This window comes from Pygocentrus nattereri, chromosome 23, assembly GCF_015220715.1.
Source record: "Pygocentrus nattereri isolate fPygNat1 chromosome 23, fPygNat1.pri, whole genome shotgun sequence".
NCBI lineage: Eukaryota > Metazoa > Chordata > Actinopteri > Characiformes > Serrasalmidae > Pygocentrus > Pygocentrus nattereri.
The window spans coordinates 25,471,519-25,491,435 of record NC_051233.1 but is presented as its reverse complement, the minus strand read 5'-3'; the positions used below and the strand labels follow the sequence as shown (position 1 = coordinate 25,491,435).

General features: G+C 38.0%; 1 protein-coding gene across 7 annotated transcripts in view; it reads right to left on the bottom strand.

Moving 5' to 3' along the window:
- The window catches only part of arhgef12b (Rho guanine nucleotide exchange factor (GEF) 12b), an 81,509-nt gene that overhangs the window by 11,024 nt on the left and 50,568 nt on the right, over window positions 1-19,917 (bottom strand). For 4 of the 7 annotated variants that reach the window (XM_017699758.2, XM_037533189.1, XM_037533191.1 and 1 more), the window contains 17 exons: window positions 19,582-19,659; window positions 18,584-18,703; window positions 17,973-18,101; window positions 17,053-17,175; window positions 15,451-15,549; window positions 15,065-15,175; window positions 14,044-14,142; window positions 13,360-13,402; window positions 12,915-13,020; window positions 11,829-11,966; window positions 8,932-8,964; window positions 7,147-7,261; window positions 6,902-7,007; window positions 4,320-4,535; window positions 3,164-3,308; window positions 1,881-1,916; window positions 1,456-1,616 (listed from right to left, as the gene is read on the bottom strand). In XM_017699758.2, coding sequence (XP_017555247.1) covers window positions 1,456-1,616; window positions 1,881-1,916; window positions 3,164-3,308; window positions 4,320-4,535; window positions 6,902-7,007; window positions 7,147-7,261; window positions 8,932-8,964; window positions 11,829-11,966; window positions 12,915-13,020; window positions 13,360-13,402; window positions 14,044-14,142; window positions 15,065-15,175; window positions 15,451-15,549; window positions 17,053-17,175; window positions 17,973-18,101; window positions 18,584-18,703; window positions 19,582-19,659 — 1,858 coding nt within the window. The remainder of the gene's footprint in view (window positions 1-1,455; window positions 1,617-1,880; window positions 1,917-3,163; window positions 3,309-4,319; window positions 4,536-6,901; window positions 7,008-7,146; window positions 7,262-8,931; window positions 8,965-11,828; window positions 11,967-12,914; window positions 13,021-13,359; window positions 13,403-14,043; window positions 14,143-15,064; window positions 15,176-15,450; window positions 15,550-17,052; window positions 17,176-17,972; window positions 18,102-18,583; window positions 18,704-19,581; window positions 19,660-19,917) is intronic. The other 3 variants (XM_037533190.1, XM_037533193.1, XM_037533194.1) reach the window with 1 other exon arrangement.

The window sequence follows — 19,917 nt, the reverse complement described above, 5'->3', positions numbered from 1 at the left end:
ACACAACTAAACAGCAGAAGTAGCCATCTTGAAGCCTCAATTTTGTCAGTCCTTTTCCCCATTTTAATTCATAAACAGAAAACATGCAGTGTCAAAAACTACATAAGCAAATTCTTTGAAAAAAGCTAAAAACTCAACACAATCTGAGGTAAATGTGTTACGATTTAGTCATGCAATTGCAATATGCTAACAGGTGGCTTTAATTTTCCATTACTTTAGTCTTATAGCTATAGCGCAAACTTTAAAAAGCAAAACATCAGACATGAGGCCATGTTCCGGCTGATCGGGGTAATTTGTTTTTTCGCCCAACTGTACACTGAAGAGCAAGAAAACCTAAGATATGCCTGAAGCCTCCAGAACTGGGACTACAATAGACTGAAATAAAATTGGCTAAAAATCTCAGTAATTACAACCATCGATGTAAACTTGCGCTCAATCTCACGGAACATTATCTTTGACCCTGGTTGTTTCACATGTGTGTTTGTGTTATATGTCTAATACCTGTCCAGAGCTTGACGAGACCCAACAAAATCTCGTTTCTCTGACCTGGTTTGGGCAAATTTTTCACAAACATCAGATTGGTCAAAATATGTGGTGTACAACCAATCAAAACTCTCCTGTCTCAATGCCCACAGGGTTACTGAACAACCTGAAACCCACCAGTAAAACCAATCTGATGCTCTCTTCTCTGTTTGCAAGGGATGTAGCAACAGAGCCAGAGCTGGGAAAAAAAACAACAGAGCTGCACATATTTCCATTTACATCATAAAGAATCGTGAAAACATGCTGGTGAATCAGAGGTTGATCAGTCCAGATGATTTGGCCAAATCACGCATGCTGCTCAAAACCTGCCCAAATTGTACTCTGAGTAAATTTACTGTTCATGGGACAAAAACATGCTTAGACTCCAGCTCCTTTTTCTTTGTTTGGTCATGTTTTGCCATTTATAAAGATGTCCAGAATATGGGGGCCTTTTTAGTGTTGTGTATTTGGTGGATTTATGTGTCACCTGGAGAATAACAGCCTGCAAGTTTACTTTATAAATAAAATATTACAGGCACAAAGAAATGGACTAAAGAATTAATAAACCATCTCTATGGTAACAGATTTCAAATTTATGACATCAACAATCAGTCTCCATGTCTATCTATAATTGGTATTGGCCCAAAAAAAAAAAAACGGTCTACACAAAAGATGCACGCTGTCAATCTTTAAAGACATTTTGTGTGGATCCAGCCATTCTGCTGCAGCTACTAGCCAGAAAGTAATGACAGTGTCAGCTACAGCTAAAGCTTGGTTTTCAGATAAGTGTGTACAGCTTTTAGTTAATTTTCTGTCTAACTCAAGTGCTTAGTATCAAAAGAAAGCACTGTAATCAATTGTCTGCAATCATCCATTTGTGCCAGTGTGCCTGAGCAGGTTTAGGGTTCTGTAATATGTGTGTGTGTTTCTCACCATTGATGACCTCTTGTCTCTTGATCTCATGTGGGGGCAGCAGTGCGAGGATGTCTCTGCTGACGAGTGTCTGCCAGTGAGGAGGGTCTTGCTCTTGCTCCACCTCGGCCCCCTGATCATCCTCACTCTGCACTTCCCCTGAACTCAGAGGCTCCATCCTACTACACACACACACAGCAATTACTATACTTAAATGAATACAAATATTAAGAAAAATGGAAACTTCTAAGAGGCAGTATATCTACAAAATTAATACCTACATATTATTCTGTGTTCTCCAGGTCACCCTTACATATACATTGAATACATACAAACCCTTCTAAAGTTCTCCTACATTAACTCAAAAATACAAGGACTACCATAAATGTAATTTTGTTGCTAACTCTAACTCTATCCTCTTCAGTCTCCACAAGGCAGACACTCACCTCCTCAGCAGCCGGGGCGTGCCTTCTTCCTGATTCCTGTGAAAAAGACAAGCACAGCTGGATTAACCTTTAAACTTCCCACGGAAACCCCTTTAAACCCAACTGCCACTATCCTCCAATCCTCCTTTCGAGCACACATCATATGGCAGAGCTGCATCCTCTCAGGCTCTCTGAAAGTGTCCTACTGTCCCAGCAAGAGCTCTGAGAGAGAGATGGGCCAGAGAACAAAGGCTTGATTTAGGCTGCAGTGTGTATCTCTCCAGCGTGGATACTGAAAGAACAGAAATAGCTGCGAGGCCTGCCATCACGGCTGCAGAAGGATTCCCTGACTGTGAGACCTGAAACAAGCATCTGTTAGAGACGCTAGTTGTTATGTTCGACTGCATAGTGTAATATACAGTTTCCAACTAGCGTTGAGCATCTGTCTGAAAATGGTCCGGGTCAGATGGGGACTGTCCCATAGCAATAGCTGGAATGACTGTCATTTGGCTTCTAAAAGAAATGAGTAAGACATAAGGCAACCAACAGCCTGAAACTGATACTTTTATGTAATGGAAACTAAAAAAAATTTCAGAAACTTATAACTTGGCCTGGGTGGTGCCAATTGGCTTTCACCCATTGATGTAAGCTTTAAAATGGACCATTTTCCAGCCTTTATCCCATTGAATTAAACAGGCTTTTTACTGTGCCTTTAAGACTGATTTATATATATGAACTCTGGTCTGTCCACGCTGAAACACTCCTTGTAACTTCATGGTGAATGGGTGGGGCCAAACTGCTGTAGGCCAAATAGGTAAATGTACAAAAACATAACGTTTCTCACAGAAACACTGAATTAGAAACGACCTGATTTTTTGCAGCTTTATTTCCAAATATGTATGGACCGAAGTAGAGTGAAAAAGGAGTTTTGAAATTTCAACAGTGTTTACATATTACACAATTTTTATTTAAAAAAAGCACAGAAAATATTGGCCGTTTAATGTCTAAAAGAAATTTTACAATATAATCAATCTTACAACAGCATTTGCACTCTTTCCATCTCTAGCTCTCATGTTTGTACTTGTTGCTTTTCATAAATCTACTTGACATGGATGTATCTGTCTCACAGACAACTTCTATTGCACCAGATGTGTGCACAACTAAGCTGCCGAAAGTTGCAGATCATCATCTTAACATGAAAATAACATTGCTGGTCAAGACTGTTCACAGTGTGACAATCATGCTGTCTAATTATCCAAGCCTACTTTACTGAAAGGCACAATGATGGTGAATAGCTGGCCTACCGATCTATTTCAGGCTCCTCCTCTGGCTGGTGGTCCGGACCGCAGGAACTGAAGTCAAAGTGCGTTCCTGAGGATGAGGAGTCCTGACCTTCACCTGACAGAGCACCCTCTCCCAGTCTCGGTGCTGCTGAGAAGGGAGCTCCACCTGAGAGAAAGAGGGAAAGAGAAATGCATTCATGAGTGCAAAAGTGAATCCAGATATTCTTAAGCAGTGTTCCGTTATGAACTGGGTTATGCACTGTGTGTTTACTTGGGCAAATTTCTCTAAAGTCAAAACATATTTGCCTAACAAGCAAATCCAAATCTGAAAAAGTGAATCTTATGAAAATGGTTTCCACTCCCTTTAATAAAAATAAAGCCTAAAAGGTGTCAACACAAAAACAACCTCCAACCTGATTTATTGATAGACAGCTCGAACAATTATAAATCACATTATGCACTGATAATGGCTGTAGCACAAAGAACCCTTTCCTGAAATGCAAGTAGACAGTAAAATCTTCCCATTCAGGGGAAGAACTGAAGGTAAACAGGCCAATTACTCTCCTAAACAGACCGATCATGCACAGCCCTAAGAAAAGAGCCACCTCTTTCCTCTTTACCTCTGTGGGTAAAAATGTGTCTCTCCTACCAGTTTTTTGCCTCTTATATCCTAATGAACACCGTTACAAACAAATACAAACAAACAGGGCTTACTACACAAAGCCTGATGAATAAAAGGAAGCGTGGAGCAAAGAAATAAGAATAAAAAAAATGGTGAAGAGAAAACAAGAGAGGGAGAGAAAGAAAGAGCGATTAAAAGGAAGGACAAAGTGAAGGAGAAGGTAAGAGAGAGAGAGAGAGAGAGAGAGAGAGAGAGAGAGAGAGAGAGAGAGAGAGAGAGAGAGAGAGAGAGAGAGCGCTTAAGAAAAAGAAAACACTGGAATGTAGAAAGAGCAAAAGAATGAGACAGACAGAGAGAAAGAGTGCAAGGAAGAGAGGAGACAGGGTAGAGAGAAAGAACGAAAGAGAAAGGAAACCATAGAGAGATGAAGAGACACAGATAAACCCAGAAGTACTAACTGAGGAGGGATAACTGAGGGTTTGAACAAAGAGTGAACCATAAGTACAGTAGAGGATGAATGTGAATAAAGTGACTGGTGGGTGAAGCTTGTCTAACCTGACTCTGTGTCTTTGAGGCTGGTGTCTGAGCCCTGTGTGGCAGGGGCGCTGTGGGGAGGAGAGCTGATGAAGGCTGAACTGCTGTCCGTCCCATCGCTGGCCTGACTGCCCCGCACTCTAGCAGTTAAGGAGTCAACCTGCTCCGGTAAACCCAGAGCCGGCTGAGACTGCTGCTTTACCGGCCGCGGCTTGGCCTGCTCCAGTGCTTTGTTAACTGTACACGCATACAGAGAGAGAGAGAGAGAGAGAGAGAGAGAGAGAGAGAGAGAGAGAGAGAGACGTAATATTATATTGGAAGGGAACTTATTTGTTAGAAAGCTGTTTGACCATTGCAAAATGCACTGACTCAGAAAACTCAGTTTTCCACCAGCACTCCACCTTCTGTCTTGCTTTCATTAGGCCCTTAAAGTGACTGGTGGGCGAATAAAGCATTTCTCTTGGGGGATGGGGTGGGGGGGGGTTAAATAAATCACTGCTATAGGAATGTATGATTAACCAGCTAACAAGTATACCAGCAGTTAAATGGTTACGAACAATTGTTCGACCACTGCTGATCAAAAAATTTATTTCCATTAATTTCCATTACACAGTAGTTCCTTTTTAAATAGACAGGCTTATCATTCAAGCTGTATGTTTTGGAATCGTATGTGTGAGGAACTACATCAATGTACCATATCAAAAGCAAACACTGCATTAAGACAGAGAGCTATTTCATCAAGGTTCTCTGAGAGACCGTGTGAGGCTTCATTGGGAGGGTAAGGAAAATGTAATATAATACTTCAGGAAGTTTTTTTTTTTTTTTAAATAATACAACATGTCACAATATTTATTTTTTTTCTGACATCTGATATAAACTCATCCAAACCCATCCTTGTTCATGGCATTTATGCCTACTTGTTTACATGTTTATGTCTGGCCCCACCTATCAGTACAATGTTCCACAGCCCATACAGGGAACACATAATATCTTGGTCCATTAACACAGAATTCAGCTTATATAGTAGCTCATAAATGTGTGTATATTTAATACATTTTCTAAAATAGGCTCAGTGACTAATGATGCTTGGTTTGCAGTCAAACTTTGCATCCCTACACTGAAGTTTTAAAAAAGCAGCCACATTCTGACTGTTTTGGATCCTCTTCCCAAAGCATTACATGTAAAGTATGTGCCAGCAGTTGAGAAAAACAAATGCTGTGACTAAACACAACCTTAAGGCAGAAAGATTTTCAATACATCCTTTTAACAATGGTTTAAAAGAAAGATGATCATTTTGACAGAATATAAACATAATATATTAACATATTACAATATATATTAGTATATTATTAACATAATATGAATATAAACATAATATAATAAAGACTAACCATGTTTATTACGAGAAAAACTATCATATATATAGTGACATCTATGTCAGTATCTAGAAAAACAGTATCATATATAGACATCTATGTCAGTATTTGTGACAGAGATATCCTGGCAATAAGGGCAAAGGCAAGTAATTGAATCCCCCTCTTGGGATGTCAGCACTTATCAACGTTATCATTTAGGCAAAACCTGCTCTTCATACCAAGAAAGACTCTTTGACAAATATGAAGCTGAGCTCTGAAGCAAAATATACCCTAGCTAACGACTGCTTTATGTTAACAAAAGCTTTGCATGTACTTTTTCTTACTTGAAAAGTAACAGGGAAATCCAAAACTTACTCAGAAAAGAAGCCAAAGCGTCACCAATTTAACTGTTAGTCACGTGCTAAGGTCTATGCTAGCTTCTCATGCCCGGTAACAATGTCTGGTTAGTCTGAACTGCATCTGAGTCTCTCGTTTAAATAAAAAAAAAAAAGGATATGACACAGTGGTCAGATCTAACAATGTAGTGTCTATGGGAGAAAACAGGAAGCCGCTCCTGAAAGCTCCAGACAGCCACTTCCTAAAGACCCATTATGTCCTGCTGATACAACACTGGCCTCAGGCCTGCCAACATTACAGTGAGATCAGCCATAGATTTATCAAAACTACAACAGAACTGAGCTCAGCGCTGCCGTTAGCTTCAGAACCGCAAACCTACAAACTGTATCAGCTCTCTGCATCTCATTTTGTCATCCGTTCAGTCCAAAACAATAGTCTGTCGCTCTTTAGGGGCTTCTGGAGCTCTAAACGCTTCATGGACTTGAACTAAAAATAGGTTTTCACATTAAAGGGGACAGATCCTACATTTTTTTCTGTATTTTTTGCCCCCCCCCCTGAGGTCCACTTAAGACATTTGTGCAGGTTTACGCACAAATCACACAATCACAATCCATTTTTACATGACTATTTTATAATCTCTTTGCCCCTTAGAATTATAGTGCCTGTTTTTGATGCTGTGCCTTTTAAGAACAATATATGTAAATGACCTCCGCTCTGATTTGTCTATCCTGTAGTGTGCCTCATTAAAAATGCAGTCCATGCTGAAACACACCTTTAACTTTAACAATATTTACAAACCATGTCAATCTTAAAAAAGAGGAACATCTGTTCATAACATTGTTTTTCCATCAACAAAAATACCTAACATATTATTCTGTTTGAAATGCTGACCTGGGGTAGGATCGATTCTGCTGTACCGTTGGCCAAGAATGCTGGGAAAGCGAGGCTTTTTCACTTTCTCCTCTGCCCCGCCATCTTTATCCTGTTTAATGGTCTTCTGCTCAAACCAAAAAGCAAAATATCAGAAAAATGGGCATCAAAATCAGGAGCACAAACTAGAAACAAGAAAATTATAGCACAAACGAGAAAGTATCTTGTATATTTGAGGGTAAATATTGGAAGTTTTGGGTTTTTACCTTGATTTTGGGGAATAAGTTCATACGCTTAGGTTTGTGCTCAAGCCCCCGAGATTCCTTCACCTTCACCCCAAGGTGCTTCATATAGGACAGGATGACATACTGCATGGTGTTACTAAAAAAAAGAAAGCAAGAGTGAAGGAGAGAGAGTCCATTACATGATTTACACAGCAAAAGTATATTATGAGAGCTGCAGGACATCCTATTAAATCATAAGGACAATATACTCAAGTTAAACATGAAATAGTAAATGCTTTGGATAATCCAGAGCAATGCAAATAGACAATTTTGCCAATGGTCATTGCAATATAATCCACTGTAATGTCTTTGCTTGGTACTTTCCATACCGAATATTCACAATACATTTGTGTCTAAGTTTAGACTAGGAGCAAAAAAAAACAGCATGAATCCAAAGTACTGATTCATCTGCAGCATCAATCAGAAGGCAGTGATTTTTTGTTTAAAATGCTACACTGATATAAAATTCATTATAATAATATTCAATAAAAGTATGCACTTATTTTTGGCTTACATAAATTTCCTGGCTACCTTCACTTACTTTTAGTAACTTTTGTGCTGAGATTTCACGATTGAAACTTTTCTATTTTCAAGGTTTTTATTCTGCTTAGCTATTAGTAGCTATATATTAGGATGTGCCTGGAGAAAACATTTGGAAAAGGGTGTTTTCTAAAGTCATTCAGCTTAATCACTGTTTTTTTCATCCAGCAGGGGGGGGCAAAGAACAGATTCCTCTCAACGGCTGCTGTTTTCCCAGCATGTTAAAACCATGGTGACAGTGGCTGCCACGGAAGTTAAAGCTGTTTTCACAGACTCACATGAGCCAATAAAGGCCCACACTTGCACAGTGGCCCGGCCACAGCCTGTGCAAGAGCACAAAACATTACCCACAACCTTCTGTTGTGAGCAGCAAGGGTCCTGTCTCCTCTCTACCATCTGCCACACACACACACACAAAGCCCTCCAGCATGCCCACCATATGGGACACACACAGATCATATGCTGCACTCACTATACAGAACTACAAAATTCAATACAGTATGACGTACTGCTTCTTGTAGAAGTCAATAGACAGTTAAATCTACACTGCATTTAATCAGGACTAAGTGTGGTCTCCAAATCCATTTACTGTCCACAAACAGTCTGCACTGTTAGTGCCAGTTACATTGTACTGCGTAGAATATCTTGGTTTGAAGGGTGAAAATTTTAGCTTTTTTTAACCTAATCTGAAGAGCTACTGTCTTTGAGTCAACATTTTTTTCATCAAAAATACTGTCTGTGGTAAGTGCACACACAAAAGTCAGAAAATTACTGTTATTAAAAAGAAAAAGAAAAAAAAAACAGCCATGCAAGTTATTCATTGTTATGCCTCAGGAAAAATCTGAAAAATCAGAAAATGAGACAAAACAAATAAATATCAAATTGACAACTAGACATCTTTTGATAAACTCCTGTTTTTTCACTTAATTTCCTTTGACTTTCTCCTTTTTCATCCATTTGGATAATCTATCTGATCAGAAATACAGTATCTCCTGAAAAAATGAATCACTTGTACTTAATAGTTATTTAGACTGGAAGTTCAATAAATTAATTTTCAATAAAACTATTTTTATAATGCCATATTCAACAGATACAGCAGATAAAGATTAGGCTGACACATGCTGGAGTATTCCTTTAATAGCATTTATTGCAACTGTGATTATGTGAAGAGTTAACACAGGGCTGATGTAATGTGAAAATGTAAGTGAGTATAAGAATTCCCCTTACCACTTCTCCTCCTCTGTTGCCGGTGACGTCATTCTGGGAAAACACACACACACACACACACACACACACACACACGTCACCACTGATCACAAAACACATGTAAACATTTCTCTGTTTTACTTCTTGTTTTCATACTGTAATGGCTTTTCAGCGTGCCTAACAACGCATATATATAGCCTATCCATCCCACATCATTTTGCACATTTCTGCTTTTCAAAGATCATTTGGTTTGGACAGTTCTCTAGAATGTTTGACACTATCTAGTTAGACATTTACGCATATTTCCAAAGCAGTTTCAGTAGCAGTAACAGGGAACAATGAACAAAATTTCAGAAGTTGTCAGGCTACTTCTACAGCCAAGATCAGGGCGAAGCCTCATCATCATGCTTAGAACCCTACAAGTCAACCACCAATGAGAAGCTGCTGTATTTTGTGACTGAGATGTTATCAGGACCCTAAAAGAACCAGTGTCAAAAACTAGAGCACCATCTTAATCCATGCTTAATCTTTCCTGTTCAACATGTTTTTCCCCTACACACATGGCACGCAAAGCGCTGTGACCTCAGAAAAGCCTCGAGACACAGAGTAAGCAGTGTATTTCAGAGCAAAAAACCAAGAGGAATAATATATATACACAATATATACACATCACTGAATATTACATTTGTAGTTTTTAATATTCACTTAACTAAGAATCAGCATACATGAAGGCAGTCATTGAAAGCAACAGTTCAGCCAAAAATCATTCATAATATTTTCCTAACAGCCCCAAATGCAATCAATAGGGGCATGAATCTCTGAGCTGTGAGTCAACTTGATGCATGATTCACTGGTTTATGATTTAGAAAGTGATTCTAAAGGAACACTCTCTAAATTGTCTGAACACAGACTATACTTAACGACATAACCTAGTAATCTGAATGTCAACTAAATCCCTATTAGGTTAGGATTAAATTTACTCTGGGTCCTTTAAACTGGGCAATTTCCACTTTTACAGGTGCTCTCATGTGATTTTACTGCCATCCAGATCAGCCATGTGTGCTTTTGTCCATTCTCCCCTGAGAAAATTACAGACCGATTTACCTAGCGTTTTTCACTTTGGTGAGATCTTGCATTACACTGGGGAGAAAAAAAGTTGTTGCTACTCGCTGTAGTTAGTATTTTAGCATGTGTATTAAACATTTCATGTATTAAACAATCGTGAAGTGTTACTTGGTCTCCACCCACCCACACTGGGAGAAACGAAACAAAGCCTGTTGCACAGATTATAACAGCAGGCACATGTGTAAACACTTGACATTGTAGCTGTATGTGAATATAACCAAATATTTACTTTCTCTACTTAATACCATCAACTTTTCACATAAATAGTGTATGATTATATGAACACATATGATGCAAACATAAAGGTTTGTAGAAATTACAGCCCAAAACTTGTGGCTATGTTGTCATTTCACTGCCATCTAGACATGAGAGTTTTATCACAGAGGAGACTTGTTAATATTTTTATTAAGACAGTTCACAGTTTGGTGTGTTGGGATGTTGTTGTCAAGAAAAAAAGGCTTATGTTTAGGTTAACATATTTCTAAGAATGACTTATCACAAAATCTTCCCAGGCTCTCACAGTAATGATATTGTGTAGCACTCAGTTCAGCTTTCATGTGACTTCAAGTTTACTACAGCCTGCACACCATGCACTACTCCAAATAAAGAGCTTTGTTCATCTCTTTGCAGCTCCTGCTTTACTCTTCACCATCATCTCTACAATGTCTAAGCAAAAACCTAGTGACTGACTGGTCAAAAAAAATATGGGTGAACAGCAACACTTTTAGCCAACTTCACTACCTTCTATGTATGCCAGCATTATATTTTTAGCCAACTACACTACAGAGCATGCACATACAAAATGCTGGCTTGTCAAAGCCTGATAATATTAAATTAAAACCAAACAGAGAGCTGCTGGTGGGTATATATGCAGTGCCTGAGAGGTAGTGTGTTTCCTGTGTGATTCACACCCACAATTAGTTTGTCAACACTGTTTGAGCCACTAGCACACTGTGAGAGAATCTCACATGTATGTTATGATGCATAATCATTTAAACCCATTTTTTTGTTAAAAAATCATGTGTTTGATTTATAGCATTTAAAATTATTTGTGATAAATGCATTCAATTCAGTATTAAGCAGTTCTCTTTTGCAATCAATGCACTTGCATCAGAAGGAATTATGAACAATTAACTGAAAGAAACGAATGATTTCACCACTAGTAGTTGATCCCACAAGGCATCTTCATGCAAAAGTTTAGTTCTTTAGTTTTAAACTGTAGCTACAAGGCTAACGTACCTAAGAAGTTATGTTATCTTATGTACACTAATTTGCTACATGCTAAACTACATAACTAAACTGTCACACACTTGCCTGTCAACCAATTCCTATCACACACAGATTTATATTGGCTTATATAGTGTTTGACAATGTATGATATACTGCCATCTAAAAATGGACAGAAGGTCACATATCTAAAAAGTGCAGTAGCATCATCTTGAAATCTGAGTTTTGCCTGTAATTTTGTCTGGATTTTAGAAACAGGAAGTCATAAGGGTGTCAGAAATCACAATCAAGTCTAGTTGAGATTACTTAACAACTTAATTGATTTAGATATGATTTGTAGATGCTAATTAGTAAGGTATAAGCTTTAATTACTGGCTACATTAGCCGTGCAGATGCACAACAAACCTAAAGAAGCAAAGTTCAGACGTAAAATGTATCTTTTTTGCGCAACTACATTTGGGAATAATCGGAAAACAGTGTAAACAAGATTTTCTGTTAAACCATCACATTAGAAACAAGTTATACTTTTGTGCACAAGTGTGTCTATTTTTTATGTGTACACTCACAGGACTTCCTCAATCTTTAAGATGATTTGCTCCGCACAGGACCGTTCTCTCTCCAGAGCCACACGGTCTCGTACTCTCTCAGTGTCCAGCCGTGTCAGCTCTGCTTCGGCCAGGGTCAGGCCCATACTGCGCTTTTGCCTGGAGGAACACAAATGTTACATATATGCACTTGATAAATACACAATACACATGGGACACATATCATTGCAGAGACTTACTTACTTAAACATGGAGTCGTAAGCAAAAGTTTGGCCGCCCTGGTCAAATGACATGCTTTGTTGATTTACTAAGTGAAAATAACAGATACTCTAAATGGCGCTCCAAATTATTACACAAGTGAAATAAAAGGAAGTTTTTCAGTAAAATGAGAATTTAGGTTTTAGTTTCCGATATGAAGAAAACTGACGTTTCATCAAAACTGACATCATCAAACTGTTAAAAGATATGTGAGTGATTCAGAGCACAGGCGATAAACGCGTTTTAAGGAATTTGTCAGATAAATTAATGACATTAAAAGGGCAGCTATAAAAACACCACTTCTTTTATGTGTGTCTGTGTGTGTGTAGTTCAATGTATGTATGTAGATCAAAGCTTACACATAACAAGACATTGAGTGGTAAAAAGACCTTATCAAATTTTTTTTACAAAAAAACACCTTATCAGTTTTACTCCCACACAAGACACAGTATGCACCAAAGACAAATGATTCACACCAGTTCAACCAAAACTTTTTATCTTTTTTCGCCATGCTGGTTGACATCATCTCAAACACCCTATCAGGAATGACACAACATGTCCATGACGCAAAATAAAGCAGTGTGATTTTACTCAGACCAGCTGAGACTAGACTATCTACAATGTAAAATAATTGCTGTACATTTTTGGGATTAACTGTTTATTAAAACATGAGAAAAAGAATAAAAGAATATGTTCTCTCTAAAGGATGTGCCAATGTGTCAACTCCTTTTCACATTTAAAATAATAAATAAAACAAGTAATCAGAACAAGGGGTATTCAAACAGGTGAATAAGAATGAATGATCTCATATCCTGACAAAGTATAAAAAAAAAGAGGTGTTTGTAATACCTGAAGTCCTCCAGGTGTTTCTGAATGTCAAGGAGAAGTGTGTCCTGTAACTGCTGCACATACTGTTTTTGAATCTCTTCTGGGATCAGTTCAGGCCTCCTCCGATCTACACATGCATGCGGACACAAATAAAGGCATGCGCACACACACACACACAAAATCCTTTGTGATGATTTGTAATACATACAATATTGAAAAAGACCCTAGACTTATTTTAAAGGAGGATCAAAGCTTACACATAAGAAGCACACTGAGTGGTAAAAAGACTAACACATTATCAGTTTTACTCCCACACAAGACACAGTATGCACCAAAGACAAATGATTCACACCAGTTCAACCAAAACTTTTTATCTTTTTTCTCCATGCTGGTTGACATCATCTCAAACACCCTATCAGGAATGACACAACATGTCCATGAAGCAAAAAAAACAATGTGAGTTTACCCAGATCAGCTGAGATAGAGTCTGGCACTGCTACTTTCAGGTGCTGTGTGAAAACAAAACAAGAGGTTGTTTCATCCATGACAGAGCATTTTAAATATATATGTGTGTGTGTGTGTGTGTGTGTGTGTGTGTGTGTGTGTGTGAGTGTGTGTGTGTGTGTGTGTGTGTGTGTGTGCTTGTGTGCGCGCATGGTCAATATTCAGGAATTGTGCTGTCCAATTGAGCAATCAAAAAATAGCAGCAATAACAGCAATTTGCTAATACGTTTGTAATATGAGAGAGCAGGACACAAACTAAAATGGGTAATGGATATTTTATAAATGGGTAATCAATATTTTATGAGGTAAATATTCATTTAGAACATGTTTTTGGTCATCGTTCTGCATTCTCATATCAAAACAAATTTCAGTTTTATCTTGCTGATATTTGCTCGTCTACTGTGTCTAACACATCCAAATTGTTATTAAAACTACAGGTTGAAAAGAGGGTTAAACACCTGAAAGGTTGTGTAATGTCACAAATATGTACATGATATTACTTTATCTCAAAATAAGTTTGATTAGCCTTTAATATATTGAGTTATTGCAAAACAACAAAGAAAGCATGCTTATTTGTATTAATAACACCCTGAAAATAACTACGCGACCAAGCTTTTGATGGGCTGTACATGTGTGTCTCTCTCACCGCTGTTCTGTCCATGAAGAATGTGTGGAGGTCTATGAACAGTCGCCGTGTGTCTTTGGAGTTGCTCTGCTTGTAGAGCTCGGCGTAGAGGTAGCAAAGCTGCAGCAAAAAAAATAGGAACAGACAAGTCGATGCAGAATGGGTTACATCCATCAGCATAGTAGTTTGAATATATACATAGATACAGAAACTCATTTTATGAGAGTATTCAAATAAAGCATGTGTAAAGTCTTCAGGTAGTGTCTGATAAATATTTCTGCATTATTCTTTATTCTAATCTTGCAAAAAACAGGTGAAAATTGTAACAAATACTACAAAACATACTGTAGCAAATTTGAAGCATATAGTAGGAAATCTAACACCGCAATTCTACATTTTAACGCAAAGATTTTTGTAGTTTAGCCCTAGCCTGACTTTGATTATAAATAAATAAAAAATAAAGAAAAGAATCACATATGATCAGCTAAATTTTACATAATTTTTTAGACTTCGGTGTGCTGTACCACTGCTGAGAACATGAGAACAAATAGCTGATACTGCTTTTCAATCTAAGTGAAATAACCACATTTAAGCAGAGCTTTACATGGAAATGTATCAAACAAAAATATGATTAATTCATATAGCGTTATGTTCTGTGGGTTAACTAATAGTGTTTTAAATAATAAAAAAAACTCAATTATTTATATTATGTATTAAATTCATCAGTATCTCTGCCTTTGCGATTATTTGGTTCCACTTGAGTCATAGAATCCCAACAAGCAATCTTAATAATGCTGAAACACAGCAGACTAACAATTAAATGTGTTGACTGACTCACACTAGCATAAAGCAGATGTAATAAATGTAGATTCTAGATAAATGCAGATAGTTATACAATAAGTTGTAATTATAAGTCAATAGTTATATGCAGTCAATATCAAGGACTTGACATATGGCAAATGAAAATTACTTCCCAACAAATAGTGAAAGGAGAGGGTAAAGTCTCTAAGTGGAAGCTGGTTAGAAGGTTGGTTACTCATACCAGAGGTGCAGGGTCAAACTGAGAGACCACATGATGCAGGAAGGCTGCGAGGTGAGCGGGCCGAGCCTTCAACAGCTCTATGCTTTGAAAGCAGCTACACTGGCCATTCATCTGAGAGAGTTAAAGAGAGAGGAAAAAAAAAAACAGTATGAAAATAACACAAAAGGCAGAGTCAGAACCATATTTTTCATTTTCTCTGCTGCTGTCAAAAAAGACAATATAAGTATGTTATTCATAAGTTGCTTGATCATTTGGAAAGATGCAAATGGGACAAGAGAACACATTTCAGGGAAATGACAAACAAAATTTTTAAACGAATCTTCATAATGATGCCCAAAAAAAACAACAACAAAAAAACAAAAAAAAACCAACCATACCCCCCTTACCTGCTCCTGCTCAGTGTCAAAGTCATCATCCTCCGCACCAATGATCTGCGGCGCCAGGCGAGAGGAGGGGCTACCTATGCTGCTCTGGAAGTTGGAGTCCTGTTGAAGCATTGGGCCATGTGTTAACACCACACTAAAACTACAAATCAGGACGCAATGTCTAGATCAGACCTGGGCATTGTACGGCCTTTGACTATCTCTTACTGGCCCGTGTGAGCTCGTTGGTAAATTAGAAGTGAAAAGTAAATGTGTAACTACGACACCTATTACACTGTGATAGGTGCACGAAATGCAACTACAATGCTTTTATTTTGAAGGCAACCCTTTTGTTTTCTATTTATTTATTTATTTATTTATTTATTTATTTAGCGTCTGCCCGGTCAGTGTACGTCACTAAAATGTGTCAGCAAATGTGTTGGACAGCTTTCAAGATAGCTCTCAGCACTTAAATATGTCGGCTAACATTAAAAAAAGAAAGATTGACACTGAATGCAGAATTTTTAACAAGGACTTCTAAATATTTATTCAGAAGTCAAACATAAAGCTGTGTGCTTAGTTTGTGGAGAACAGACAGCCGTGATTACAGTTTGAACTGCCATTACAAGAGTAAGCCCGTGGAGAAATACAAGTACTTGACTGATGCAGAGCGGGCACTGCCATCTGAAGATCTGCTAGCGAAACTGAAAAGGCAGAAAGGATTTTTTACAAAGCTCCACTCATCCAGGGATGCAGCAGTCAGGACCAGCTTAGTAATATCGCACAAAATTGCAAGCAACAGTAAGCCATTTATATAAGTATATTTCTCTGGCCCTCTAAAACCAGAGGCCCCTTGGGGAAATTAATTGCCCACCCCTGGTCTACATGAAGCGTATACTGGCTTTACTTGTAACAATGAAGACCAATTTGCAAATGATCCCTCTAAAACATGGACGACAAAAAGGGTGTTTTTTTTTTTTTTTAAATGTTGGCCAGAAATCCATTAGCCTCACTGTATGAAACGCATATGTAATTTGTACATCTGTACTTTTGTACCTACTGTGTACTTTTTGTACATTTGTACCTACTGTGTTGCAGGAAAATAGAGGTGCTAAATATAACCTATAAGCTGTTAGGTAGACCAATAAAACTGAACTTTACTCAACTCCTGCTTAATTTAATTGCTTTGATTCTGCACTGATTTGAATGTAATCGAAACAGGCTGCACTTTGCAAACGACCACAGGATTTTAAAGCCAGGAAGGTCACCTTCTTGTGGTGATTTCCTCTTAAAAGTGAGGCCATTTATATCTGGTACACATTGCAAGCACAGTTAACAGTGTGTAACAGTGTAACAGTGCGGGCCTCCACATGTTTAATCTTTTATCATGATTGGGCTTGCTGGCTGAAAAAACAATACAGACTAAAAAAGGAGTAAAATCTTAAGGACTTAAGAATTTTATTGTCTTTAATGAAGTTATGTCGTATTTCACTTTCATAAAATGTGAAAATATTTGGTGGGTCTCGGAATATGCACTAACTATGGGTCACAACATGAAAACTTTCGAGGCCCTGCACAAAACTGGTTGAAAGCCATATAAATTCAATGCGGTATTCTAGCACTCACTAGGTCGGGTGTGTCATCAGCATCAGGAGAAGGGCAGGAATTGAAGCTGTCTCGGGGAGTCTTTGGGCTGTGGCATGGAGTCTCTCTTTGGTACGGGCTTTCTGGGACAGGATTCAGGGTGACCTGGGGGTGTGCAGCCGCAACAACATGATAAATACAGTGTAAATATGCTCATGACATTGTCACAAAGCCAAAATTTTTCACATTTCCCTGGAAGTTTATCCACAAAGACATGTTTGACGTCCAAAGTTTAAGTTTTAACAGTCTCAAGTACATTAGTACACATAGTTAAGACAGCAGAAATACCCATCTTGAACCTTGTCCGTACTTTCATCCATTTTTTTATATGTAACAGTCTTCAGAAACCACACAAGCAATATTATTTGAGACTGTTTAACACAGTTTGAGGCAAATGTGTGAAGATTTACAGTATGTGTGCAGCATGTACAATGCTAATTGGTCAGTTATACACTTCCATTGCTCATCATTAGGCTCATAGCTCAGGCGCAAAGATAATAAAGCAAATTTTGGACATCAAACAGGTCTTGGCTGATCAATGATATTTTGGATAAGTAGGAAAAACTGTGTAAACAACTGCTTTAATGCACCGAAAAAGTATTACAACAAATTTCTTCACAAACCAACTAATTACTTGCTCGTAAAATTACTAATACAAAAGGATCTTGGCCAATATAATACAGTGCAGCAGGATTTCAACCACTCAATAAAAATCGGCATCATTACATCTACAATCCCAATAAGCAAATATTCAGCTTTCTGCTCCCTGAATATATAATACAAATAAGTGAGTGTCTCTAATTCCTTTTTTTAACAGCTAAACAGGAAAAAAAAGACTAAATAAAGACTATATTCAGTCGATATACATTGTAGGAGTTCATTGTATCATTGTAGGCACTAACTGGTGTTGTACTGTTGCTCCAGGCTGTTTCTGTGGTGGAGTCTATTTGCCAGGGCAAAGGAGAATCCACATCTCCTATCCCTCCCCCCTCCTCCACTTCATCACCAGGCCTTGGAGAAAAGGAGCCATCCTGTATAAAGACACACACACAAAATAAGAGTCAGAAATTATGTTAACATGTCACAAACAGAAAGTTTCTAAAACATAGAGCAAGGTGGTTAAATGGTGATCAAGCTTTACTGACAATTTATTCATGATGTATTTATTCAAGTTTAGAGAGACTTTAAATCAACGATTGTAATTACAGAGAGAGTGTAATCAACAACAAGTAGCTGACTGGATTTTCGCCCATTGTACTTAATTATTTATTCATTCATTTAACTAAATGCCTGATTTGTTCCTGAGAAGCATTATAAATTAAAGAACAGCAGAAGCTGCATTCACAGAGAAACACAAGCATACAGCCACTGTCACTCATTTAACTGGTGGTTCAAATTGAAGGAAAAAAAATCTAAAATTTAAATTTCAAAAGTCAAATTTAAGCAAATAAGACAAATGTGATTGATTGTGATTAGTTACTTTAATGGTCTGAAAGCCCTAATGTGCACATACCTGTCCAGCCCCGGTGGCCTTGCTGAGTTGGTCTTGGAGTAATGGAATGTGCTTCTTTGCTTCCTGGATTTCCTTCAGTAGTTTAGGCGTAGGGTTCCTGCTGTACTCCTCTTTCATAGCCTACCGTTCACACAGACAGAAGCAGATGAAGTTAGGCGATCAGTTAATGTCTGAGCGACTGAGGGACTGTCTGCGTGTGTCTCTAACTGTCCTCACAAAAAGTGGTAAAGGGGATGTGAGAATATGCAAGAATCACACCACATGGACTGTGTGTGAACATGTGTGCGTGTATATGTCTTAAAAGTGAAACAAACTCAACCAAACCACAAAGTGAGTCAGAGGGGGAAAAACAGCCTCAGTTGCTCCTTAGTTGGCTAGTGCTTTCCCACCATTTCAGTGTGTGTGTGTGTATAGGTGTGTGTGTATAGTCATTTGCACCATTAAGCTACACAGGGCTGTAGTGGGACGTAAAATGAAGTTGAAGAATCAACTACGTAGACTTTGGAATGTCAGAATCGAATATACATGATTTCAACAGTGGTCAAACCTCAAGCCTCACTCATTTTAAAATAAATTCTTTGACTGTTCTAAAAAGTAAAAATACACATTTATTTATTCAGCGTATTTATATAAAAGATTGTGAACTGTATCAAAACTACTGAATCAATTCATCCTGGAATTTGAGATTTCATGATGCTCAAAACTGTTTCTTTAAGAATTGTAATCAAAACTAACAAAACAAATTGCTGCAAATCACTCCAGTTTGGGTCAGAAGATGGAGTCGAAATGTGGAGTCAGAACAAAGAGTCAAAACTCTAAGCACAGAGTGAAATCAAAACATAGAGTTGGAACAGAGAGTCAAAGCAGGGACTCTAATGCCACTCTCATGGGGTCAGAACAGAGAGGCGCTGAAATAGGGAGTCAGAACAATGAGTTCACACTTGTTCTTGAGAGCTGGTTAGGCCTGATTACTTTGGTCAGCACCATGAGACACTGACCTGTAATTCTTGCTGCTCCTTGGTCAGCATCTTCTGTAAGATGTCCACTTTCTGATTATGAAGTGGACTGTTCTCATCCTGACAGACCAAAGAGAGGAACACATGAGATTAGCAACACACAGCTACAGATGGGCAGTTGTGCGATGTAATGCATTATATTGTAAAAAAGACACATTAAAGGGATGTATATGAGAAAGCAGGGTGAACGAGTGAAAGAGGAAATGACAGAAGTGTCAAAAAGATAAAGAGAGATCATTTGTGTCATTTTATATATAATATTTTCACATTTATCTTTACCGTTAAACTGCTTTGGTTTGTATTATGTGACATTCATGG